The sequence below is a fragment of the Bombus flavifrons genome, chromosome 11 (assembly GCF_040668555.2).
Source record: "Bombus flavifrons isolate JBK064 chromosome 11, iyBomFlav1_principal, whole genome shotgun sequence".
NCBI classification, from domain to species: domain Eukaryota; kingdom Metazoa; phylum Arthropoda; class Insecta; order Hymenoptera; family Apidae; genus Bombus; species Bombus flavifrons.
The window spans coordinates 7518610-7546380 of record NC_138452.1 but is presented as its reverse complement, the minus strand read 5'-3'; the positions used below and the strand labels follow the sequence as shown (position 1 = coordinate 7546380).

Genomic DNA, 27771 nt, shown 5'->3' with positions numbered 1-27771 from the left:
AATTAATATTAGGCACGACATTTTTCCCTTTATATTATTTTATTCAACTATGTATGATCCATTTTGCTCTATCGGAACAAAAGATATTGCGGCAACCTAACGTCTATAATTGAATCTAAATTCTATAATTATAATTCTTATTATTACAGAGGGATTAAAAGAATATTAAATTAGATAGTAGATTATAGAATGTTTCGTTATATATATATGTAATTACAGAAATAATTATAGAAGTATAATTATAATTTCTAAATATAATTATTATTATAATTACATAATTATTTTTATGTAATTATTAATATAGTTATTGTTTATATGTAATTACAGAAATAATTATAGAATTATAATTATAATTTCTAAATATAATTATTATTATAATTATATAATTATTTTTATGTAATTATTAATATAGTTATTATTTATATGTAATTACGGAAATAATTATAGAATTATAATTATAATTTCTAAATATAATTATTATTATAATTACATAATTATTTTTATGTAATTATTATTATAGTTATCATTTATATGTAATTACAGAAATAATTATAGAATTATAATTATAATTTCTAAATATGATGCAACCTGAAATCTTAGGCTAATCGATTGTTGGATTTCTTTCTCGAGAAGAATATTAAATTAGATAGGAGATTATAGAATGTCTCGTTTTATATATATGCAATTACAGAAATAATTATAGAATTATATTTAGAAATTATACTTAGAAATTATAATTATAATTCTATTTAGAAATTCTATTTAGAAATTACAATTATAATTCTATAATTATTTCTGTAATTACATATTATTATATATATTATATTAATAATTACATATTATAAATAATTAATAATTACATATTATATATATATATTATAATATATTATATATTATAATTATTTCTGTAATTACATATATATAAAACGAGACATTCTATAACCTACTATCCAATTTAATATTCTTCTCGAGAAAGAAATCCGACAATCGATTGGCCTAAGATTTCAAATTGCATCACAATACTTAACGATTTTGATAATTTCTTAATAATTATTCGGACGCTAAGTGAAGCTTCTCGGAGGAAACGCCGTTGCTTATTAACGGAAGCGTTGGCGTAGAAAATTATATCGCGAGAAGGTGAAAGAATCGAACGAAGGGAGAAATTGGATGCAAACGAAGGCAAAAGTTAAATCGAGACTGTGAACTTGGATATAAGGCGGCTCGTGGAAATCATTAGGAATTCCAGGTGGAAGTTGTATCGTTTGGCGCGAATAATCCGCGCATCGGACCAAAGACATCGCGGGAAAAACGTGGACAGCCTTGGAAATAACTTGCACAACAACGTGTCGCGAAACGTAATTACGAGCAGTCTACGCGTCACGGCAATAAGGAATCGAATTTCCTCTGTATATCTAACGAGAACCTGTTAATCGACGGTCTACTTCATCGATTACGGCAATCGCGAGCTCGTGCCAACGATAAAACGATAACTCCAATACGAATTATCGCAGATACGCGTTCGCTACTGTCTTCAAAAACGTACGTATCTGATGGTACGTGCACCTCAATGATTTCGAATTTGTCGTAAAAGTCAACCATTTCGAGCTACTTTTTCTTTTACGTACAACCGCTGCTCGACCTTAGTTTCCAAGTGAAATTCCACTACGATGAGTTCTGCCTGTAATTGTGCGCCCGTGACAGCGTATATATCAATATCGCGATATAACAATTATTTATAATTAAATATAATGTAGAGAACGCAACAATACGCAGATTGGGATTTTTGAAAAATGCGAGCGGAAAAATTGCCATTTGATAAAAAGGTAGAAACTTTGAAACAGCGAAGCGAATTAATTACTTGATTCATCTGTGAAGAATAGTGGAATACAGTTACGCGTACATCGTTGATTAAATGGTTAATTTAATTTTAATTTAACAGTTAGTTTCAATTTATGTAAAACTGACCATCATTGATGTTGTTTTAAAGGAACGCGAACCAACTTATCGCGCAACCTAATGTTTATTCGTTTTGTCCTTCTAATTGTTTTATACATTGCAATTACCACGGTTCGATCTTATTCCCCGATATTTCAAAGGAAAAACATTGTTGCAGCGCGGCAAAACTATTTCTCGATCGTAGTCTGTCTCGTAACAATCGCTCAATTAACTCCACCTGACGCAAGCATTCTGCTCTTCGCGAATGGAACCTCAGTCGAATCTCTTGAAAATCCATTTTCCACCACGTTCCTCCACGTACGTATCTTTTACGGGACAATCGTAATTTTCCTTTTTCTTTCGTCCCTATCGAACGATACGATCACGAACGATATACAGGGTGGAAAGGGGGTGATTCTACGCGAAAAAAGAAGTCGAAAATATAGAATAAAAATTTCTTTTTCTTTTTTTAAATTTTTCCATCGAGACAACGATCTACAGTGAGATCCGTTATAACGTACCGCACGCGTACCGAGCGAAAATTCAAAGTCGATTTTCTCGAAAACAAAGCCTCAAACGAAAAATTTTTATTCCATATTTTCGACTTCTTTTTTCGCGTAGAATCACCCCGTTTCCGCTTGTACCACCAGTTACCAACCACCCTGTATTTGTTCGCGTTACTCGTCGTAAGCTTATCCGCTGCAACTAACGCAAATAACGTCTCTACGATATCCTTGAAAATATAATAGCAAGAGTCGAACGAACTTTATTATTCTGCTTTAATAATTTAATTATCGCTGCATTTTCGATGATTCGTAAGCGGGACGCTTTAATCCGAAACCTCGCGAGAAACGATCGATAATGATGGTCAAATCACAGACGAGAGAGCATTTATCGAGATTATTTGATATTAAATACAGTGGAAAGCTCTGCCACGTTCGATATCACTCGAGGGATTCTGCATAATTTCGTTGATCCCTGGATTTGCAACGTGCGATATAACCAGCGTGTTCGCCGCTTCCACCATATCATATGAATAAATTTCAAGAAATTCAAAACGACCCACTTACGCAACGACTTGTCTTTTTCCATCGACTAGATACCTTGCACTTTTCATTTCACATCTAGAAAAATACGCACCTACTTTCTCCGTGATTTGTAGCGATCCAGTCGTACGTTCGCATCAAGTTTCCTCCGCAAAAACGTCAAGAACAACGTGTTTCCGTTAATTACAAGGAATAAAAAGAAATGGCCTTGGAAAATTGTTGAGTAGAGGCAAAACAATTTCAAGAAGTAACAATTTCTTCTTCTCGATATCACCTGTCTTACGTAATCTCGAGCTAATTACCTCGATGGAAACCGCCGAAGTAATCGTGGCAAACTTTTAGAGGCGGACGTTCTTTGAAAGAACGTAAGATAGTTGGGATTATTTTAGGTCGTGGAGAAATTGGTCGCGATGGCTAGTGACAATTGGTCGGCTGAAAACAAGCGTGGGCACGTCGAATCCGCGAGTTCGGGGAATCGAGAATTGCATCGTTGGGAACGCAACAAACGCATCGACCGAGTCAACGAAGGATCGCACAATGCTAATCGGCGAAAGAAACAATACGCGGGAATGCAGCCGCGACCAGATCACCGTGCAGATTGTTAGATTGAAAGATTATAGTTTAATCGTGGCGCGGACGCGGCTCTGTACCAATGAAATAGGTTTATTCACACTTTATCTACGCTGCGCTCTCGTCCAGAAATTTAGGACTCCGATCTGTCCTTCCACCTGACAGTGAAGGAACTGGCGCAGACGACTACGAAACAAGGTGAAACTAATGCTTTTGCCGGTCGTTGAATATTCCACAGCGGCTAGAAGCGTAGGTCTTGGTGAGTTCGTAATTATTAGAGAAGATAGTAGAATCGTAACAGATTAAAGGAGATTAAAGCGAAAGAGGTTCGCGTAATGAAAACTTTTCTCACGTTCCACTCGTTAGAAACTTCTACTAATCCTCTCAGCACTGAATTAAATCGCGTGAACGTATGAAAATTCGTCAGCTAATATTTAGTAAGAATATAATATTCTATATTTAGAGAGAAGCATTCGAGGAAACGTTATTACGAATAAAATTCTTTTTATCGTTGATTATTAAGAAGAGAACGTTCGAGGACATCGAAATATGCAGAAACGCGCAGAACGCAAGAACAGTAGCCGAGTAAAAAAGTAGCGAAAGTAAAGAGCTCGTTATGATGTTCAGCGGATGGAAGAATCTCTAATTGGAAATTTCCATTTCTTCAGCTGCGTTCGTAAAAATATGAAACTACGATAGAGACTGCTGCATCCGCTGTCTGGTCTATGAACGTAAAAGTACAGGATTTATTATCACGCGGAAACGTATCTTAAGGCCGTTCGATTAGAGCCGTTCGTATCACGAGTTCGACGACCGTCCACTTACATTCGTATCATACGTTAAAAAGCGGAATCAGTAAAATAGCGACGGTACATCGCGATAGGTTTTGTCGACGAGCGACAGACTCGTTCCTTTGCTACAGTTTTCTCGAGATCGGACTGTGTTCATTGGGAGATGGGCTCACCGGAAGAGGAATAATAAACGACGACGATAGCCACAAAGAAACACAAAGCAACGTACTCTGTTCTTTGGCCGCTCTTTCCAGTTACCCTTCTCTCTCTCTTTCTCTCTCTGCCTCTCTCTCTCTGCTTTTCTCTATCCAAGTTCGACGGCCGTTTTCCATGCATCGGAGAGACAATAGGTAAAGAGGCGGCGGAAACAAGCTTCGTTTTCGACGTATCGCGCCGAGTCGCGTCGTTCGTATAAACGGCCGCCGTGGTTTCACTCGGAAAATGGATTTCTGCCTTTTATGGCAGAACTGGAGCGGGACCACCAGGCAAAAAGTAGTTCGGACCACTTTAACAAGGACATTTCGAGACGGAGGACGAGCTGCTCGTCCAGCCGATGCAAATCGCTTCGACACTCGTCGCCTGCTATCGAGAAATTGGAATATTTCGATGAAAAAGGGAAGAGTCGCGCCGTTTGAAAAGACGGCCTTTTGTACGTCGTAGAGCTTTCTATAGCCGAACTAACAGGGAGAATGTACGGTCGATGGAACTTTCGGATAATAAAGCAATCGCTTTTACGATACTAAATTTCGTTCAAATAGAGACGAAGGAAATTGTCCGTGCGTTTCGATGTTTAAAGACTCCGTGACCTTTACGATATCGATAAACGACTGAATGTGTACCGTAGAATTTGAAAGAAGTCGATCAACAAGAACTCGATATGTATATCGTATTAGTTATATCAGAAAATGTAACCAAGAAAAACGCGTTTAAAGTTTACACGTCATACCTTATGGACTGTGTACCATTCTCTGTAGACTCTATTATAATACTCTATATACAGGGTGGTTGGTAACTGGTGGTACAAGCGGAAAGGGGGTGATTCTACGCGAAAAAAGAAGTCGAGAATATAGAATACAAATTTTTCGTTTGAGACTTTGTTTTCGAGAAAATCGACTTTGAATTTTCGCTCGGTACGCGTGCAGTACGTTATAACGGATCTCACTGTAGATCGTTGTCTCGATGGAAAAATTTAAAAAAAAAAAGGAAATTAAAAAAAAATTTTTATTCTATATTTTCGACTGTATAATATAATATACAGGGTGGTTGGTAATTGGTAGTACAAGCGGAAAGGGGATGATTCTACGCGAAAAAAGAAGTCGAAAATATAGAATAAAATTTTTTTTTTAATTTTTCCATCGAGACAACGATCTACAGTGAGATCCGTTATAACGAGACCTGATAAAGTGCACGCGTACCGAGCGAAAATTCAAAGTCGATTTTCTCGAAAACAAAGCCTCAAACGACAAATTTTTATTCTATATTTTCGACTTCTTTTTTCGCGTAGAATCGCCCCCTTTCCGCTTGTACCACCAGTTACCAACCTCCCTGTATAATTCGTTTTACACTGCTGTGCATGATTTTATAATACTAACGTTACGCGATAGACGTAATAACATTGCAGCTGATTAAGAAGACAACGTTAAAAGGCTAAGCCAGACTTCAATGCCGGCTTACCAAGGCGTTCTTGTTCCACGTTTCCGTGGGATTATGACTGATTGCTTAATCATAATGTGGCAATCGAATCGAGGAAACGAGTATGTTCGATAATTAGAAAGGATGCGAGAGCGACAACTGTCGGAGTTTGTTCTTCTTTGACGCGTTCGATAGCTGTAGCAAGGTTTCTAGAAATATCGTGCGACAGTTGCCGCGGAATTGGCAGAACTTAACGATAAAGCACGGCGCAACGAATCTGAGGAATGTATCGACGTATCTAAAACAAAGAGCAACGATCTTATCACTGAAACTGATACAAACGCTATATGTAACCCGTAGAAACACATTGCGGCGAAACAATCGATGTTATTTCTACTATACTTTGGTCGTAAAGTATCGAAACAAAGAGCGTGATTAAACAGGTTGTGTCGCGAAAAAAATTCGCGATGACTGTACAGAAATCGGAACGCAAGGTTAAGAATGCGTCAATGCAGTTCTTTAATCGCGAAAACGTGAAAGAAGATGATGTTGCGTATGGAATCGACGCTTTATCGGCTCCGATGTCGCATTCCTTCCTCAAGCAAAGTATCGCTACGGACAGACATTTCGACGCGGTAGACGATTTAATCGCCACTAAACGTGACGCGATACAACGCGAGTTTGCGTTCAATTCAAAGCAGCGGCAGCGTTTCCGGTTGATCGTGGATAGCGCGCTCAATTGATCCTTCGACATTCCGATTGTTGCTCCGAGCAAAATTAGTCGGAACAAACAAGCGTCGCGTGCGATGTAATGCCGATGGGAGAGAAAGCTCGTGGAAAATATTTGAATCGCTGAGAAAAAGAATATTTCTTTTTCAGATGGTCAAAAACTCGACTTTTAAATTCCAACTAGAAATTTCGCCTCGAAACTCTGGAAAAATTGTCTTTAGGGACTAACTATATTGTCAGAGAATAAAAGCACGAGGTAATAGTCAAGCAGTTTTCAGAAAATCAGATTATTTATTAAAATTAAAATCTCTAGCCGGTACTAACACCAGTCATCACTGTGAAGAAATTAAGTTTTTATTTTATTTTTTTATCAAATTCATATCATACGAGTCATTTATAAAAAAAAAAAAATGTTATTTCCTTCCGAGAGTTTCGGATCGTAAAAATAGCAGAAAGTTTCGAGAAGTGTGGAGATGTCGCGTATCACATTCCTAATATTCTTCTCTTTCTTTTATAAAAATAACAACAACGGAGGAAAGAGTAACGAGATTTTCGTGTAGAAAATTTGCAATTCTTTTGTCATGCAGATTTCACGTAGAATAGGATACGTGGTTTAAATAAAGGTCTTTTGATCAAAGGTTTCGCAGTCGCGTTTAGCACGTTCGAATCTCAACGACGCTACCTCCATGCATTTCACGCGCGTTTTTCATCCATCGTGGTCGTTGCACCTCTCCAGAAGAGCAATACGTGTCAAGCGTGCATTCTATTAAGCCGTATATCTTGACGAGTTTTTCAACGAAAAATTGCTCGAAACCTCGAGTTTTCATCGTTCAACATCGCCCAAAGAATGAAGTGAAACACGCGAATCTTTTTATTGAAAAAAGAAAGTGTTTTACGATACGAATCTCGATATCTAAGATTAACGTGTAAATTACATAATGATTTACTCGAAGAAAAATTATCAACGAGAAACGGAAGGAATCAGTCTATTTGACGAAGATGTTACATCCGCCTACGGTAAACATGGACAGAGGTGTAGACTGTAGAGGAATTAACATCAAAGCGGGGAACGCGCGCGGGCGTGCGCCTGCCGATGTTATGTACCCCAGACGAAACAGACAAAACAAAATTAAGCGGTCGTAATTCAAGGATACTCGAGAGTGGTGGACCTCTCGTTTCAAAGAACCATCAGCTGACTACGAAATGAGACTCGGTCGAATATTTGATTTGACTTGCGATCATCGATATCAACGTAAATTCGCAACGGTCAATGGTCTAAATTTCGAAGGTCGCGTACCACTTCTCACCAAATTTTGGGATACGAATAGTTTTCCAAGTGTAAATATAGATGCAAGTAAATATATAAAACGAAAGAGAAAGACGCTAGATGAAAAACTGACGAAGAAAATTAGTTCGATTTATCGGACTCTAGTTCCTACTCCTCTACGATCAATGCATGAATGGGAGAGTCACGGTACACTCAGTAAAATAGCGGCACACATACACTCGTGCAGCGACACGACACGGCGGCAGCATCATACCTACAACGTATTAAGCGGCATGTACCCGAAAGAAGTCAAGACGCTGGTTGATCGAATCATTGACGCTGAGATACCTGACGCGAGAGCGGAAAACCGCGACGTACCGTGTATATAATAGATGACACGATGTCGATCGTTAAGCACCTATACTGGACGCGACTAAAACTCGTGGAGAATCGCGCGGATCAGGACACGAGCAGTTTGACAGATCCGCAGGGTCGATGCCGCGCATTAATCGCGAAAGAACACCTACGAGAACTCACCGACGCCGTATTTAGTTGTTTTCGTCGTCGTCCACATCTCGAGCGGTTCGACAACGGCGCTACATCCCTTGCTAAACTGCCACCGACCACTCGTAGTATCACGAAAAATTCGAAAACACAAACATTGGGTGTGTTTGCCGCACAAGTGCCACCCTCAGAATTCTCTCTCTCCCTGCCGTCGAGCAACGTTGCCGATGGCCGCTGCAAGTCGTGGCTAACTGCCGCGCCGGCAACGCTGCTACTGCTGCGCCGGTCATGTGCTCTTCAGGAACGTACCTAGTTCACACACTTCTATATGCATATATATTTTACCTCGACTTTGATAGTTGCTCGCTTTCACCAGTGTATGTACCAATCGTATATACTGCCAATATTATTTTATCTTTAATTTTTATACGCTGAGGTAAACATTTAGTACGTTTATAGCAATAATAAACAACTAAACAAGTATACTACCGTGTTCTTTATATTTTACGAGAAATTGTAGTTGTTTCTTTTAGATCTTCATCAAGATACGATAAAATTTTATTTATGCAAACAGATCGAGGAACAAGCAGTTTTAATAATAGCTGTTCACTGTGTGTATTAATGTATAATGTATAGCATGATATAGCTACAGTTCTTTTTATTATTTTAAATATTATGATCTAACTGTTAGGATTTCAATTTCCTTCTTCGATACATAGAATCTAGTTTGAACATAAAATAAATAATTGCATATATTATAATACATTTATTATGAAAATTTGCTTATACGTGTATAATTGAAATTACACTCGACCGTACTTCGGGTAATAGGTACGTACGAGCTTCTACTCTATTTTGAAAAGTTTATTAAAATTTCTCTAAAGACGGGAAAACACACTAGTATATTTGCTTAGTTGTTTATTACTATTATAAGTGTACTAAATTTTATTTATATCTAAATACACGACGACCAAAATTACTACACTTACAAAGTAAAACTCCTGTTAAGGCGGATGTTTTTATGAAATCGGGAAACGGAATTTCAACAGTAACATAATAAAAACTTATCTCTACTCTTAAGATTACCGAAATAAGATGTCACAAGGTTACAGACATCCAGTTTTATATTCTTAAATATATTCGATGAATTACCAATTTATTTATAATAAATACAATAATAAAGCAACAAAAATAAATCTACTATAAAAGATGTAATATTTCCATAAATTCCGGTATATACTTTTATTTACAGTTTTTTTCCTTATATAATTAAGTGATAATGAGACCTGGGAAGGTGCTAAAAGTGTACCGCGACACATTTGAAATTAAACGTAGACTAGATCGAAGCTACGGTGGATCAAAATATTAATGTTTCATAGATAATTTATCCATATATTTAAAAGTTGATAGGTTTTCCGAAATATGCAGCTAAATTGGCTTCCTTGAAGGCTTCCGCGAATGTCTATAAGAACAATAATAAAATCAGTGTCCGATATTCAACATTCGATCGAATATCGTATATCTACTTACCGGATGAGCGTGACATGTTCTCGCAACATCTTCTGCACTTGCTCCATATTCCATTGCAAGAACTGCCTCATTAATCAATTCACCAGCGTATGCACCAATCATATGTACTCCCAATATTTTGTCTGTACTCTTATCAGCTAAGACTTTAACAAAACCATCCGTGTCTGCATTCGTTTTTGCTCTGGAATTTGCTATATGTGGGAATTTTCCAACTTTGTATTCGATACCCTCTTTCTTTAAGTCTTCTTCTGTTTTTCCTACCCAACCAACTTCTGGATGTATATATATTACACTAGGTACGCAATTGTAATCGATATGAACGGCACCTGAATAAGTCATTATAATTGCTGTAAACTTCCAGAGATACAAACGGAAAAACTATAATGTGTATTTCTTAATTACCTCCGGCAATGCCCTCAACCGCAATAACACCTTCGTCCTCGGCTTTGTGAGCCAACATTGGCCCATGAATGCAATCTCCAATAGCATAAATCCTATATGAACGTAATTTTACATATAATTACGGTGAGGAAAACTTTCTCAACAAAGTGTGTACTTACGAAGGCACTACTGTTTGGAATCTATTGTTTACAGGGATCCTGCCCTTTTCGTCTCGTTCGATTCCCAAATCCTCTAATCCTAAATTTTTCGTATAGGGCCTTCTGCCAACACAGACTAAAAGTGTATCGCACGTTAAATCCTCCTTTTTGCTAGGATCTTTCGCGTTTTCGACAGAAACGATGATTTCACTGCCTGATCTTTTCGCACCAGTGACTTTTGTCCCCAATTTAAAGTCCCATTTTTCCTTGACTAAAAGTTTTTGTACCGCTTGACTAACTTCGCCATCGATACCTGCTCCACCGATAGTCGGTAAAAATTCGACTGCTGTTACTTCAGCGCCTAATCTATAGGAGCAAATAAAGCAACTCAACATATCTTGTTTATAATTCATACAATTAATTTCAGTATGAAATGTACCTGCGCCAAACTGAGCCTAATTCCAACCCAATAACACCAGCACCAATTACTATCAATTTTTTTGGCACTGCGTTTAACGATAAACATCCAGTGGATGAAATAATTTGTTTTTCGTCGATTTCTATACCCGGAAACGGCGTGACCTCACTGCCAGTGGCAATTATAATGTTTTTAGTATTAACAGTGCTTACTACTGAACCATCTGGACCAAGTGCGCTCACTTGATTTGGACCAGTAATTTTGCCATGACCCTTAACCCATTCCACCTTATTTTTTTTAAATAAACTAGCAATACCACTTGTTAAGGCTTTCACTGTACTTCGTTTCTGCTGCATTACTTGATCAATATTGATAGAGACATTGTCAACTAGAACAGAATTGTCAAGTTAGTGATTATTAAATTATGGATATTTAAAAAAAGAAAGAAAAAATGAGAAGTATACCGTTAATGCCAAATTTTTGTAATTCTCCAGCATGTGCCATGTGGTAATAATGTGAACTATTCAATAAAGATTTGGATGGAATACATCCAACATTCAGACAAGTCCCACCTAATGTTTCATCTTTTTCTATACAAACAGTTTTCATTCCTAGTTGTGCAGCTTTAATTGATGCTACATATCCACCAGGACCAGCACCTATTACAACTAGATCTGCTTCCACAGTACTAGCGTATCTGCGTTGCTGTGCAGCTGTCAAGCCAGGTACAATACGTTTGACACATGATGGCTAATAAGAAAAACAGAAAAAACAGAAAGTTATTGATTAAGAAAGAATTTTCTATTTCTGTTTGCTATCATTGTATCTGTAATCCTTAAACTTTGACAAAGTCAGATGTAGGTGACATAACCAACGAAATAAAGAGAACTTATTTTCATATCGAATAATGAATTTAACAAATCAATTTTGCTTTTTCAAATATTTAATCAATGCTTCATAAGGAAAAAATGACCAATAGCAAAGAAAGTTAACTAAATAGTGGAATAAAATATACAACAAAATTATTTGTCCTTCAAAATGTTACGAAATAGAGTAAAATGTATGGTCTGATACGATTGTAATGCATCCACGAGGTCATTTATTCATAAATATCTTTTCTTTTTACTTACTCTGACAGAAGTGGTCACCAAACTCCAAAAATTAGCTTGCATCATCTTTTTTGTAATATACTTTACTACCCGATATAAAGGGGGTCAAAAAGGAAACAAGCTTTAGGTAGTAAGAAGCGAGCACTACCGGTTACTTCAATATCATTCAACGACCAACTTGTCTCAGCTCTGATAATTCGATATATCGTTGGCTATATGGTTCGGAGACTATACTGCTTGATGGCGCTACTGACCTATTATGCAACACGAAATAACACTAACCCTTTCGTTTCGCTCATCTGATACATTTGGACATGGATAAGACGAAGAATAGATCAGGCATCTAAGAAGATTTCGTGTTTCGTGTTCTGAAATACCGATCGTATAAAAAAACAAAAGTTTCGTAATACTATCTACGATTTTATGTGGTGAGTATGTGTAGGAATTATAGAACAGGAAGTTGATAAAGTTAGACGTAAGAAGTTTCTCTTTCGTTGATTCACATTCGAATTGAAATTCATTCAAAAGGAAGTGCCCTACACTGAAAGATATCACTCTACTAATACTACTTATTCAAAAAGTGTTATATCTTGTTATCAAATAGTTTTATGTATTATGAAAATAATTATTTACGAAGGTCATATTTTCATGAATAGAAAGAAAGGAAATCATGCTTATTTGGTTAATAGTTTCGGAGATGAAAATTTAATTATATAATCATTAAAAGAGAACAAAAATTAACAGCTTTTATCTTAAGATTACGAAACTTTCATACATCGACGATTATCTCCTAAGATACGCGAGGTAATTCGCATATAATATATAAAATATCAACAGTATGAATTGAAATATTTTCAAATTTATATCCTGTAAATTAATCGCTTTGATGGATTTGTACTAGTTACGTTTCATTAAATAGGATTACAGCGCACTTTGTAACGACTAGCCGCTTTTCACGTGAAAATATCTAAAAGTCATTCTACCTACGTTCTTGGATAGAAGACATATAAATGTATGAGATTTCTGTTAAATCTTTACTCTTCTACTGCAATTATCATATTTATCATAGAATAATTTATGATTCGAAGAAAAACATTTACGAATATTTACGCATAGTTAATCAGAATATTAAGAATTTGTGCCATCTCGCGGTCGGTAAAAAATATCTTTTCGCTATCGCAAAATCGATTTACGTATGAACATCTTAACTGTAGCCGATATCTCAAACTTCTTCATTGAAACTAATTCAACGTTGATATTCACTTGATAATCAACAATATCGTTGCGATCGAGTTTACAAACTAGACCTCGTAAGCTGTAACAATTTTTATTCCTCGTCAAAAAGAGTGGCGATCGAAGAAGTAAAAAAGAGGGAGCAAGTGGAACGAATCGGCCAATAGCTAGATAGATAAAGATGAAAAGAACGTTAGGGGTCGAGAGAAAAGGGCAACAGATGTCCTTCCGTATGACGCATGACTCGTTTGGCCCTTGGCGAGATAGTACAGTTTGCGTCTCACTACCCTACGGAAGTATTGTACGTCACGGAAACGAAGCTAACCCTGTCGTTAGAAGGAACGTTCGTTGAAAACCGGTTAGTACATATTTTTCGTGTCAACAAAGTCGGTGATATTTTTCTCGTTCAACACAGTACGATCTTACGAAATGTCTTTACTAGAATCTTTCTTTTGCGTTCGTATCAATCTCACATTTGGTATACTAATCGAACGTAATTCCATTATCAGTAGCTTATCCGTGATTGGTTGAATTTAAATTGTCTAGTACTATAGTTGAATTCGTTGCATCGTGAAAAAATAACGTTTGGTATTTTGATGACGATAAGAATACTGATCTTGAGATGTTTGATTTACGATAAACAAAAAATATGTTTCCGATAAAACGAGAAGTAATAACGATAATGTATAATTTTCAAGGTTTCGGAAGGGAATAGCTTTGAGATGTTTGATTCGAAGATCCCTAAGGAAATATGAACGATTTAATCGACTTAATCTAAAACAAGAAAAACATGTGTGAAATAGTAAAGGGCCAACGCAGAGCGTTTCGCGACCAAGACCCTCCACGGATATGCAATAAAAGCAACGAAAATTTGAAAAGCGAGCTGGAATTTTGTGAATCGACTGCAACTTCGCCGACGATTCTTCAACGAGCATCCAGCTTCGAAAGGTGCTTCAACGAGTCTAAGCATCTTGAGAAGGGCAAACAGAATCAGAAAAAAGAGAAAGTAAACTCGATCAAACAGGAAAGTACTTGGTCCGATTCCATTAAAGACTCGAAAGACAGTGTCAAGGAATCGAATGAACTGCCAACTACTTCAAATCAGACGAACTCGGAGAATTTGATCAAGGAGCTTTCTGACAAAGTGCCTTCCAACAGCCATCACGACGATGAGGTACGTTATTCTTATTTATATTGTTGAAGGAATCTTTGTGTACTGTCATGCGTTTTGATGCTTTTAATGTATTTTCGCACGTCTGTGCACGTTTGATGATGCCACACAAACCGGGCAATCTGCAAAGAACCGTGCATAATATATTGATATATTGACCTACGTATGACTTTGAATAACGGCAGTTTTCATATTAAGTAGAAATATACATCACACAAATAGAAAGATAAGGTTAGAAAACTGTCATAATTCAAATGACTTCCGTTAAGAAGCTTTTACGATTATAGAAATTCGTAGAGATATGTGTATTTTTTTTAGGATTGTGGATATACTTTTTTTACCGGTTATCAGCGATTGCATCATATTTTTAAAAATGTTTCTATAAAGAAAGCGCAATGCACCTACGCATGCTTAATGCGCAAACATATACCACCTATAACCAAAGTAAATATGTTTATTTTCTAATTAGATAAGAATTTGTTAAAGTACCTATATAATATCGTGTATGCAATATCGAGCATAAACCACCTATAACCAAAGTAAATATGTTTATTTTCTAATTAGATAAGAATTTGTTAAAGTACCTATATAATATCGTGTATGCAATATCGAGCATAAAGGGGTTAAAAATGGTCGACAGTTGACCAGTACGTAAGTCGTGGATACGTGAAGATCTGCGAAGCCGATGCAACTTATCAACTGATCGAGCACGATAACGCGAGCAGATAAAAATGCAGGACGATGTAAAAGGGGGACGGAAGGCTCCGAGAACGAACAACGATCGTATCAAATTTTTAGAGCCGCTCTGTTCGAGGTAGTCTGCAGTACGAAATAAGTGTAACCAGAAAGAAATTTTTTTTTCAACGAACGCATCGGGACGAAAACTTAGTAATCTTATTAGGTTATTCCATAAATAAGGTTATCGTATTTATTAACAAATAATATGCTATCTACATTTTTCTAAATCTATGTTTTATTTGTTTCATCATTATTTTCAATTTTTCTAGTCGTCAACTATAAATCTCAACAATTATTTTCGAGATACGACGCGCGAAATAAAACGAAAGACGACGTTGCTTATGGAACGACTGGAAGTGAAATTGCGAAAAATATGTACGTATTCGTGTATATCACGAATGTCGAATAGTAACATCACCGTGCCATTTGATAATACGTATTACGATATTTTAACTTTATAGCGTATCGTTACAAATCTCGTATAATTATCGCATAAGCACAGCGAGCGATATTAAGTCAAGCGGTATTTTCAATGTTTGTATGTACACCATCTGTTTTCCGTTTATATATTCACGAGGAAAGCGTACACACCGTGAATTGTGTATTTTTGGTGCGTAGTCGATGAAACGGCTGCGGCAAGTCGAATAATGGACGCGTTTACCGCGAACTTGCAAACGAGTAGCAGTTGTTAAAGACGCAATTAAGGGAACTTGTGGTCACGGTGCATAGAACACTGGTACGTGATCACAAATTTAATACGTATTTTATTCGTGTGTTTCGTATAGCCGAAATATCGGGCTTCTTTATAGCTCGCGTAACACCCCACATCCCGTTTAACGACATTTTTAACATTCCAATTGTTTATGCCACAGTCTGAAATTCTTGGAACTATTTAAATGGAAATTCTATGGAAATACCATACTTCTTAAAAACACGAATAGCTTGTCATGACGATATTGCTGTCGCAGTTGGCCCAACACTCTTGCACAGTATGTACTTGCTGTATATTTAAATCGAAGTACTGGAAAAGACCGCGAAGCCTGTGGAGGATCACGGCGGATAGGATTTGAAACTAATCGGTGAGATTTCTCGCGATGCACGAACGGTATCATCAATCAAAGAAAGAGAGAGTTATTTCACGTTCGAGCGTAGTGTATGATTCTGGGAAGATTTACTGTCACGCGGCTTTCCGAACGAAGATTAAAGCCGTCTCTTGAGATCGCGAATCGTCCTTGAGATGAAAACGTTTCACGGAGAATTAAATTGTACGCTCGTTTGCACGTTGCACGTTATATGTTTTAGGCGCAACTGCGTTCGGCCATTCATCCACCACGAAGCGACTAGGAAATGACTAGAAAATTACGAACGCTATGGCGGTAAATTTTCATCGATGACAATGCGTTCGTCGAGACCTGAGAATCGATTTGGCAACTTCTTCCGAAAAATTCTTCGAAGGGACGAATTTCGCGAGTACAGGGCCCTAAGATAAATTAGGTTCGGACCTGGAAGATGCGGGCCTCAGGTCCGTTGCAGGTTCTTTTCCATCGAATGCCTTTCTTTGTGTGGAATTCGACTTAAGTCGTGTCCACACCGAGCTCTTTTGCACGGTCAGCATCGTTACTCCGTTTTATTTCTAAAACTTCCACTCTTGTGTAGCGCGTAAATTTATGCTCGCGGAACTTTTGATCTAACAAATGATTCTACTATGTACGGCGAATGATCGATAAACGAGACACTAAGATCGGAGTGCTGACGGCGTGATGCTTAGAATGACGGAAGTACGAGAGGAAAGTTTGCTCGAAATATACTTGCAATAAATATACTTGAATGCCAGGAGGCCATTGACCGGCTATGTTAAAATATTGACGAGGAACTTGCTATTTCGAGGCCGTGTAATTATGGTGACTCGCGAACACAGCGGCGAACGACGACTCGATAAATATTTAATCGACTTCTCGTAAGTTATCACGACTACTAACGAACTCGTGGATACCATTTGTTAATAAGCAAAAGATGTATGAGACGGACGCTTGGTTTCAGAAATGCCACAAAATCCTGCATCGACAAAGATACCGTTAACAGACGCTTCAAAATCTCTTCAAGCTTCTTCGAGAATTACGTTTACAAGATTTTCTTTATGGATCGCAACCTGGCACGCAGTGGAAGCCGAGCATGTAGTTAAGAAATGGTCAGAGTTGAAAGAGCATATGAGCGTAATCGAAGATAATTGGAAGGTTGAAATTACTAGAAATTGGCGCTTGTTGAAAAAGCTGGGCCTAAGTGTAGCGAGTTCGGTGTGAAAGCAGCTTATTAAGGTCGGGCCTAGCGTGGTGTTGTTGCGTAGCTTGCCTGGCAGCTTCAGTTCGATGTTTACGCTCGTGCTTCGAACATTTTTCTCCGTGGCTACGCGCCATTCGCGGCGTGATTTCGTCCAGTATTTTATCTTTTCCTCGTGACCAACATTCTATGTGTCTACTTGTGCAACCATAATCCACCGTCACCGGAGCCAGCGATTCTAGGCGAATATTTTCTCTTTCGTCTCTCTATCGGACAAAATTGGATTCTCACGACGCGACTGACGGAACGTTGCTGGAGTAAGTTTTGCGTAGGGGTAACAGCCTCTCAGTACCCGTATATCCACTATACTCACTTATAGTTTGTTTCTTCGCAAGATAGCATCGTCTAGCCTATTTTCGTATTCTTGTCGTAACGTTGAACGCATTTCGCATTCTACCGTTTCTCTTGGAAATTTTACAAATTTATGAATGTCTGCTGTAGCATCTTTCGTTAAAGAGAGTGACGTGCAATGACGTATGAAAGGCGAAGGAGACGATTAAAGAAGTCGCATACACGACAAAAGCGAAACGAGCAATTTGCATAAAGCATCTTCTTAAAGTCGTGGCCATAGCCGTCGTTGTAACCACATCGTCGTTCGCAACTATTTGGATATTTCTTAATCGTTCTAAATATAAGAAGAACGTATGCTTGCACCTCGAACGAAACAATCTCATTTAATTCGATTGAAGCTACGAATTCCAAAATATCACGAGTCCATGATTTTGCAAATCTCTTTACCAAGAGAATTGGTTATTTGCTAATGTTAGAAACACAAATAGGACGAAGCTATATGCAGCGTAAGGAATATTATGCACGCGGCTATGACGATTAAAAAATATCAAATTCTTCAGGTTTATCCGTAATTTGCCAATTGAGACGCATCTTAACAAAAGCAAGCAAGTGTCCGGATACTTTCCAGAGCTATTTGTACACGCTGTGGTCCCACGAATCGCCACGATATCGCAGCTAGTTACGATGATTCGACGATCGAACGTTTCGAGTACAATTCAGAAATTCATTTGGAATGGATTTACCGATGCGAAAGGAATTTTCAAAAATATCCACTTTCTCATAGAAAAACAGGAGACGACGTTGTATATCGACGCCACGATGCTATGCATGATTTGATGATAATGCGAATGATAATGATAATGATAATTTGCATGATAATGCGAAAACGTATCGTTAATGTCAACGGACTTTTGTTTGAAAATCTCTTTGTTAAAGCTATTGCGTATACGTGTCGTTCTTATTCGCACGATAGGAGCACGCGTGCCACACCCGCCGACATCTCGCCGCCCTGAACATGAAAACGAAATGAAATGAAATTGTTCGCTATTTCATAACGAAAATCGTGCCTCGTGCACGTGAACGTAGCGATGGAAATTGCGAAAGCCAGACTCGACGGACCGCTGTGTGCAACTGCGCTCTGCTGCGCTCTTCCTCGTTCAATTCATGGTGAATGAACTTTCTCGCTTGTCGCGTATCACCACCTTTTCGTGTCCGTGTATTTAATTAAGTCGCATCGAGCATTCGCCGTGGGCGCGTTTTCACTTTCACAACCGAATTTATCGCACGATTCCGAAAACCTATAAAACATGCGAGAATTCCATCTGCGCGCGTCTTCCGTCTCCGAGAGTACTTTTTAAATTCCACCGAGTTTAACTGCGCGATATCGAGAGTACACTTGCCACTTCTTTGCCATTTCTTTCCAATTTATGATCCGAACACGTTCACCCCGAATGAACGATGTACATAGTTGAAAGTTACGGTCGATGAATAATTAATAGGAAGTGTTACTTTTTTTTTTTTAATATCTTCTACGATCTATTTTTCATAGTTGAAGTATTTGGGGAGAACATTTTGTTTATTGGATCACTCGGTTTGGAAGTATTTTTCTAGTTCGATATGAAGCACATTTCTCTGCTATTGGGTTGGCGACTAAGTGATTACGGATTTTGTCATTAGACGATAATGACATAATAGATCACCAGAGGTAATCGAATTAGGACTACGCGTGGAAGTTTCTCTTTTCTAGTTGCAGTATGTCATAGACGACAAATTGTCCTTGGTTCACCAAATTATCCGATAAATACCGACAAGTAGCGTGGCTATAATTCTTCTAATATAAACCGCGAGTATACGCAGCAATTATATTGTTCATTTAATTCGTTACAATACGACATATCGAAGGATATCTTTGTATTCCACTATAGTTGGAGAAAACCCTCGGAAAGATCGAAAAAGGTAGTAAACGTCTTACGTTCTCATCGTTCGCCGCTGTATTATTATCCGATTGCAAGACAACAAATTCAGAACGTTTGGTAAGATAGCGAGAATATAAAATATATGGCGCGACAGAGGAATGGAAAACTCGTTGGGCGAAGAAAGAGGACTGTGCCTTCGGAGCGTCATTTTGCGCAAATAAATTAGGTATCATAAAATTGTACGCACCATAAAGATTTCTAAAAGAGAAACAACTGATTCTAGTCGGCTATACGACACGCCAGTGCATATGGAACAAGTTGACAAGGATACGAGGTACGATGGAGTGCGGAGAAATTGCACGACAGGCAAATTATTAAAATTCGCTCGTGTCTTGCAATCTTGTAAAACGAAAAACGTTTGAAAGCTCTTGAAACGTCCGGAGAATGTTTCGGAAAATTCGACAACCGAGGATGGCCAAGGATGGTGCAAGCAGCCAGTCGACTTGAAAATATCCTACGATGCAGTTAAATCATCCTACGATCGAAGATTTATAAATAATATGTGACAGCGTTAGACCCAGCGTGGTGCAAAGAACCAGATAAAGACCCAGTACAGTTCGAAAGCGCAGGACTACCAGTTTTGCAGCATTAATTAACTGACAAACTGGTTATACCGCGCTCGAAACTAGATTCCGTAGGTGAGGTTATCGTAAGGTTGCTAGAGTGTTGAGGCCGATACTATTGCTGGCGATACGCAGCGATTGATCCTCGGCCAACGGTCATACTTTCGCGTTACCACGGAAAACGCGTTTCGATCTGTCTATAAGTTTGAGAAAATTACCGCAAAACTTCGACATTTTTCGACTAGGAAAACTCATGCGATTTCAAGATTTGTATTATGTTATTCGTACTGTGTTAATCGTATTCATATTGTATTATATTATTTGTATTGTGTTATTCGCAAATGTTTCTACGAGCATTTCGCTTTCGTTATTATTTTCCAAGTTATCTTGTAAATTTGTTTATGTTTCTTTTTATACGTATTCGTCGAAGCAAGCGAAGGAGCTTAACGAACGCTTAGGTTCTAATACGATCGAGCTCTTACAAATGTTCGAATACTTTCGCCAGCCGCTGTGTTTCTTGATTGCGCAACGAATTTGCCATTAATTCGTATATTTTAGTAACATTTGCGTATTATCTGTACAAATCCTTTCTTTCTACGAGTACTTGCTCATCGACAGGAATATTCTTCTGGAGAATCGCGCGACGAATCTTATGATCGGTGGAGATCCGAATCTTTTATGGACTAGGAACGTCTCCGTGGCGATGCAAAAGAAAACTAAATGCAAATTCGAGGTGACTAAGAGCCAGTAGTGACTCATCCGCCATCGCTTGAAATATTTCGTACGAGTTAAGAATCTAGCGGTGCATTCCGCGCACCAACGAAAGTTTTACGTAACAAACGAACAGCGTTTCGATCGGTAGCATTGTCTCGTACATCCTAGGAACGCGTTCTACGCTTCGTAATTATAGGAAGAACGCTACAATGTTGTAATTGGTAATTTGCATGAGCGGAAGGACACGTAAATTTCAGCTTGAAGAAATCCAATCGCCTCGTAGGTCTCTATTAAATGACTTTTATTACACCTGGAATTGAATGTACGTCGCAGAATGCAAACATCAAACTCACGGTTACAATGGAGAAGAAAAACGGCTGTTTATCTATCGTAAATTATACCGTGGTTCGAGGTTTTATAAAACGCGTGGTATCATGCTACGTAATCAGAAAGTAAACCAACGTTACGACACACGAAATCCAATAATCTACTTTTAATTTGTACGGCAAAGGCATTGCATAATGATATCGAACAACCGGGCAATTTTTACTTCCGATTCGACGTAACTGAAAACATTCAGGCAAAAGCATTCGGTTAGGTCGATCGCCTTCCACGATCCTTGTTAAATCGATTTATCGTGTCAATTGGAGAAAGATCTGTCTCTTTCTCTGTCTCGCGTTACCTCTGTATTGCCATAGCTTTCTGATTATATGTCGTTACAAATTTTCTCCGTGTCAAATCGTTTGATCTCGTTACGTCAGCCCTAGCAATTCTCTCGCTTCGCTATTTGTCTCTCGCGTCTCACCTCTGCGATCAAAATTGCTGACAATAGTTTCTCCTACGATGCTATACGCGTACGGTTATCGGAGAAAAATCTCGAGAGCTTGCAAAATTCTGGAAAGCACGACGTCATGCGATCAACAACACGAGGATTCACGTTACGATCGTCGTGGTGATCGCAGCAATAAATCTCGCTCGTAACCCCGGCCTCGCTCGCTTTTCCACGACTTTCAGATTCCACGTATCTACAGTTTGACTGCGAGATAGTAAACGTAGTCTCTTAAGTCGTCTAATCTTACGTGTTACGCAGAGGCAACGAAAATGTTGCGGTTACTCGCGACGATACGTAAATAAACGCAAACCTTGTGCTAAGAGATTTTATAGCCACGGTGTACGAACAGAAAATTAGAAACAGCGGATAGAATCGTTAGGCGAACTCGAGTCGTACGAATGGTTCGTCGTCTGATCGATTCGCGCAAATAAAATCCTACGGATAGATGCGTTTAAACGAGAGCAGGCTGTAAAGATAGTTAAAAGATCGGCCGAACCTCGTCTGTACCACGTCGTGAATTAATTATCTTTTATCGAAATTCGACTGCAATTATTTGCATGACAAGATCTGTTCATCGAGCAAGAACAATAATACCTTTGATCGCGTTATCGCTGTTTGCCTTCCTCTCGCCGAGTCGATAAGCAAGAAAATTTATTAACGCAGCCATACGAATATAACAAACGACTGCGTTATTTAATATTCCGTGATATACGTATATTACAATCGAATGTCTGTCTCCCGTATGTTTATAACGTTGCATAAGTAGAGTATGTAAATTGGAACGGTATCGTCGTCGTGAATGGTACGGGGCCAGATCAGGAAACGTACAGCTCGATGATACACGTCGCATGGTATCGCGATTCTTGGCAATCGTACACGTACGCTATTCTGTAGGAAGTAATTCCGATAAAATGAATACGCGTAACGAGCTACCGTACTCGTGCAGCGAAGTGAGAGCCGCTATTGTTCGGCCACGGTATCCTGCTCGAGGAAGAGGCTACGGTCTCAGGAGTTGGCGTACGCTGTTTTACTTTCTACGAATAAAGCACATTGTAATATTTCGGTCGACGAGAGAAAGACTTTACGGCACATTTAAGACGCAAAAAGCGTCTCAACACTGAACCAGCTCGCATGGAAAATGTCGCGTGTCGCTAGGGCGCTTCGATAAAAAAAAAAGAAGAAAAAACTGCTAAATTACATGCTACGTTCGCTCGAGACGCGCAAGCCGAGTCGTTATTAATTTGAATACAGCGAGGAGAAAAATTGACCTGGTAAAGAGGATTTTCTGCAAAACCGATGGTTTATTCATGTAGTCTCTTCGTCTCGTTAAATCAGGATCGTTAAAGATTTTTTATTACATTTCCTAGTACTTTCTTTTTTTGGTTTTTTTAGCAAAGTTGAAAGACACGCGCGTGTGAACTGAATTTTATATATAATTATATATAGTATAGTTCTCGAATAGAACGAGATATATTTGAAGAATTGTCGTCTTATATTTATGTTTTCCTTGTCTGTGTTATAGCTTGCATATGTACGTACTTTTTCCATTAACCCTTTGCACTCTGAATTTTATTTCAGTTTCGTTACCAGCAGCTTCCAACGCTTTTAAGTGTTTTATTTGAAATTTATTTTAACTAAAAAGTAAAACAATTTGAATAAATAAAGGAAGAAACAAATTCGCTTAAATACCAGTTTTATTCACACTATTGTTGTATTTTGTAATTTTTAAGTGTATGATATATCTTGAAACAATTTCCAGGATACAATCCTGGGTTTCCTTCGCACAAAACAAGGTGGGACTGAAAGAATGTCGAGTCACGCTCGACATAGGAGTGCAAAGAGTTAAATTGCCTACATGGTACGCTTTATATCCTTTTTACTTTACCAATTTCACTTTGCCTTGAACTTCTGGAAAAATTTCAAATTCAAATCGGACTATGGGAATGGGATGATCAGCGACGAATACACAAGCGATCCGAGCATGTTCCGAGCAGTTTCAACGGCATTCAAGTCGGATGAATTGCCCGTGACTGGACACTGACTATGAGCATACTGGACACAGTGATGAATTTTTCGAGAAAAGTAACTCTGGAATGAATTTGATTCTGTGATATCGCGCAGTATTAAATTGATTGTTAGACGCGTCGAATAATAGTCTCGTATATCCGACACTTTCTACATAGTTCTAATTCGATGACTAATTTGTTTGTCGCTGTATCGACGAATAGAACTGACAATGATTGGACCGTGTTTCGAGCAAATGCAGCGTTACGTAGTTGCACAGCATAATCGTAAGATCTGTAAAAAACGATGCTGCAGGACTAGAATATTCCCTTAAGGGGGGGTAAGGTTAATTCGTACAAAAAATGGCATGTTTTGTGAATTTTTTGTGACGACACAGTTAAAATCTCTTTTTTAAAACTAATAGTACATTAAAGTATGACATTCGAAGAATATTCTGTAAAATTTTCACGGAGAAATATTAAAAAATACAGCAATGGCAGCAATTATTCGGACGTGTCTCGAAAAAATGTAGAATTGCTCATAATTTGGTGCTGGATCATCTGAAATCAAAAGATCAAAGTTCATTCGTTAGGTAACAGTTTTCTCCGGGTAACGCTGGAAGGGTTTTTCGAATTTTCAATTTTTCATTTTTTTGGAACACTTTGAAGGGATAAATTGTCCGATTTTGCGAAAATTTGCGACTAATTTTCTCTTCAAAGTGTACCAAAGAAGTGAAAGATTGAAATTTCGAAAAACCCGCCCAGCGTTACCTGGGGAAAGCTGTTACCTAACGAATGAACTTTGATTTTTTGATTTCAGATGATCCAGCATCAAGTTATGAGCAATTCTACTTTTTTCCGAGACACGTCCGAATAATTGCTACCATTGCCGTATTTTTTAATATTTCTCCGTGAAAATTTTATGCAATATTCTTCGAATGTCATACTTTAATGTGCTATTGGTTTTAATAAAGAGATTTTAACTGTGTCGTCACAAATAATTCACAAAAACATGCCTTATTTTTGTACGAATTAACTTTAGCCCCCCCCCCCCCTAACACTTCAACTGCCACGCCAAAATCACATGTTTCGCTCAGGACGTCACGGGAGTATTTCTATTATTCAAAGCATATAATGACAAAATAATAATAAATTGACGATGTAAGACAACATTCTTCCCCAGTGGACCGTTTATCTTATTGGTGGTCACGGGTTACCATCGTGGCGCCTTGGTAACAGTTGATAGCGACATATTGTAAGAAGACTTCGTTTATTTCAACAAACCATTCGCGTTCGTTATTTCGTCGCAAGCAAAACGTGCAGAATATATTGTTGAAACGTGTAGAAGAAATTAGTAAACAGTATTTGCTCATTCTATATATAATAGTAAGGTATGTGCACACTTCTAACTTCAATTATACGATCATAAAGCAGCATTTACGATTATTTTCTAAGCTGTGTTTATAATAATATTCGTGGGTTACCCCTCAAAGATGTGGATGCAAACACAGTGCACCGTTAGATGCAACATTTGTCCTCATTTTTTTTTATCGATGTTCTAATAAGAATGTTCCATTGTTCAGTGGGGCACTTTTTATTTCAAAGTATCTTCTATTTATCGGTTATATTCAAAATGCCCTAACTGTCAATTTTCATACAATTTTTGCAATTGCCGGTCGGTCATATTTGACCCACGTGGCAGTCAAAGTGTTGATTCGTGAACTCTGTTCGATCCGGTCGAAATCAAAAACACTGCTCTGTGCGAAACGATATCAACGATAGTATCGGCGGATACCTTGTCGCTCTATTCTAACAAAGAGACGATCACGAAGAGTGGTTGATGAAGTCAGAATGGAAAAACGCGAATACAACGATACGCATTGCGAGCGACGAGGCCTACAGACGCGCTTTATCGAGCGTTCGCGGCCCTCGACCATTCGTGGGAAGTAATTATTGGCAGATTAATTGCGACAACGAGGTACCAGGGCGGCGAACCGGCCGTCGTATTAAAGCAGCGCTTTACCGAATCATTGTTTTCGTCGCAATGGTACGCGTGCGTGCCTTACTGCGAACAGGCAGCTCCAAACTCGGCTCACGGTCTATCTATTGGGCCGATGCATTTACATATTTGTAGTTGTTTTGGTTTCGGTCGTGTTGTGTTTCGTTTCGCGAATTCCTTTTCGCCTGTTTATGGCAAACCCAAATAGAACGTAGAAACGTAGAACGTAGAAATACGTAGAAACGTATGTCACAGTGTATGTCACCGAAGAGAAACTTCACCAAAATCCCTGGTGAATGCAAAGTCTAAAATTCACTACGAAACGGTAGAGAATCATAGGTGTGTAGTATCGTGAACTGCTTAGCGCTATAAATATCGCTGCTGGATACGGCCGCTTTCCTTCTCATTTTTTGTATCGTGGAAGAAAAATCGGACTCCGGTCGCCGGGATTCGAACCCGGGTTCCGAACGTTCGCAACCTAAGGCGCTAACCACTGCTTTTTTTTTTTTAAAGTTTATTTAAACCAAGATACAATTTTTAATACATATTGGATATTCACAATAAACTATGAATTTCGATAAAATGTGTTAGGCAAAAGTACCGATACGCGACGGTACGACGTAGCCATACTATATTGTGTCGGCGTTTTACATTTTTTGTGTTTTAAATCTATTCTTTGGATTTAAGCCGCTGGGGTCCAGAGCTTTTATGTAATTTTGTTTTTGGTTGATTTTTCTGTCCTGAAAACTTGGTCGCTAAGTAGGACGCTTTGGTAGTCTACTTTTTGGGCGCTGTATAACTTTGGGAGGAGGCGGGATAATAGGGAGGGGGCGTGGGAGGGGGATGTCAAATAGGTTTATTTACAATATTTACAAATATTTACAGTTACACCTGTGTTATACGGTGTCAGAGTTGTGTTCTGTTCGTCAGAGTTGTGTTCTGTTGTCAGAGTTGTGTTCTGTTGTCAGAGTTGTGTTCTGTTCGTCAGAGTTGTGTTCTGTTGCCAGAGTTGTGTTCTGTTGTCAGAGTTGTGTTCTGTTGTCAGAGTTGTGTTCTGTTCGTCAGAGTTGTGTTCTGTTCGTCAGAGTTGTGTTCTGTTCGTCAGAGTTGTGTTCTGTTCGTCAGAGTTGTGTTCCGTTGTCAGAGTTGTGTTCTGTTGTCAGAGTTGTGTTCTGTTGTCAGAGTTGTGTTCTGTTCGCTAACCACTGCGCTGCCGTCGTCCGACACTAGTTAGTGGTCGAGTGGTGGTATTTGCTGTCGAGTGCCACCACAGGCCTTTTTTCCACGATACTATAGGTGCAAAGATGTAAATTTGTCAAAGATAAAGAAAAAATATGATATAAATGGACCAAGTTGTATGGAAGTCAAATATTATCGAGATAAGCGATATTTTCATATCTTCGGTACAACATTATCGCGACGAGCATTTTTATTTTTTTCAACGAGGTTTTTGAAAGCTTTGACATTGACAAACATGGAAAAAGTGCAACGAATATTAAAACTGCTTTCCTGTAAAAAATAGCAAACGCGTTTTATCACGTTCTTCCCTGTAGTCTTCGTACTAGTCTCATTTCGGCTTCAAGAGTCAGTCCTTCAGTTTCCTGACACCTGTAATCCAACAGCTGTATACACCTGAGGAAAAGCCATGAATTTTCTGAATAATCTAATATCTGCATATCACGACTGCTCGCGTTCGAACGTGTCTCTCGATGCTTTCGAAACTCGATGACCACTGTCCGCTCTCCTTCGCGCGTCTTTCTAATCGGTGCTCGAAATTCTGCGCCGAAAGAAAGTCGTCGACACTCGACACGCGATTTCGTTTTCTATTCTGCATCGTTTCGTTC

General features: G+C 38.4%; 3 protein-coding genes across 4 annotated transcripts in view; 1 reads left to right on the top strand and 2 right to left on the bottom strand.

The window, feature by feature from the left end:
- spg (dedicator of cytokinesis spg) overlaps positions 1 to 8909 on the bottom strand; it is a 55567-nt gene extending 46658 nt beyond the window's left edge. For both annotated transcript variants that reach the window (XM_069123636.1, XM_069123637.1), the window contains exon 1: positions 8508 to 8909. In XM_069123636.1, coding sequence (XP_068979737.1) covers positions 8508 to 8544 — 37 coding nt within the window. In that variant the 5' untranslated portion in view covers positions 8545 to 8909. The remainder of the gene's footprint in view (positions 1 to 8507) is intronic.
- A 685-nt stretch (positions 8910 to 9594) lies between these two features.
- Positions 9595 to 12273, bottom strand: LOC138185046 (dihydrolipoyl dehydrogenase, mitochondrial). Its single transcript, XM_069123640.1, has 7 exons — positions 12092 to 12273; positions 11426 to 11711; positions 10983 to 11349; positions 10565 to 10909; positions 10407 to 10498; positions 10005 to 10330; positions 9595 to 9936 (listed from the first exon to the last, which is right to left on the bottom strand). The coding sequence occupies exons 1-7, from the start codon at positions 12134 to 12136 to the stop codon at positions 9871 to 9873; spliced, it is 1527 nt and encodes a 508-aa protein (XP_068979741.1). The 5' UTR covers positions 12137 to 12273; the 3' UTR covers positions 9595 to 9870.
- A 1284-nt stretch (positions 12274 to 13557) lies between these two features.
- Positions 13558 to 27771, top strand: part of LOC138185272 (uncharacterized) — a 45718-nt gene continuing 31504 nt past the window's right edge. The window contains exons 1-2 of the mRNA XM_069124112.1: positions 13558 to 13661; positions 14002 to 14477. Of these exons, the coding sequence (XP_068980213.1) occupies positions 14094 to 14477 (384 nt within the window). The 5' untranslated portion in view covers positions 13558 to 13661; positions 14002 to 14093. The remainder of the gene's footprint in view (positions 13662 to 14001; positions 14478 to 27771) is intronic.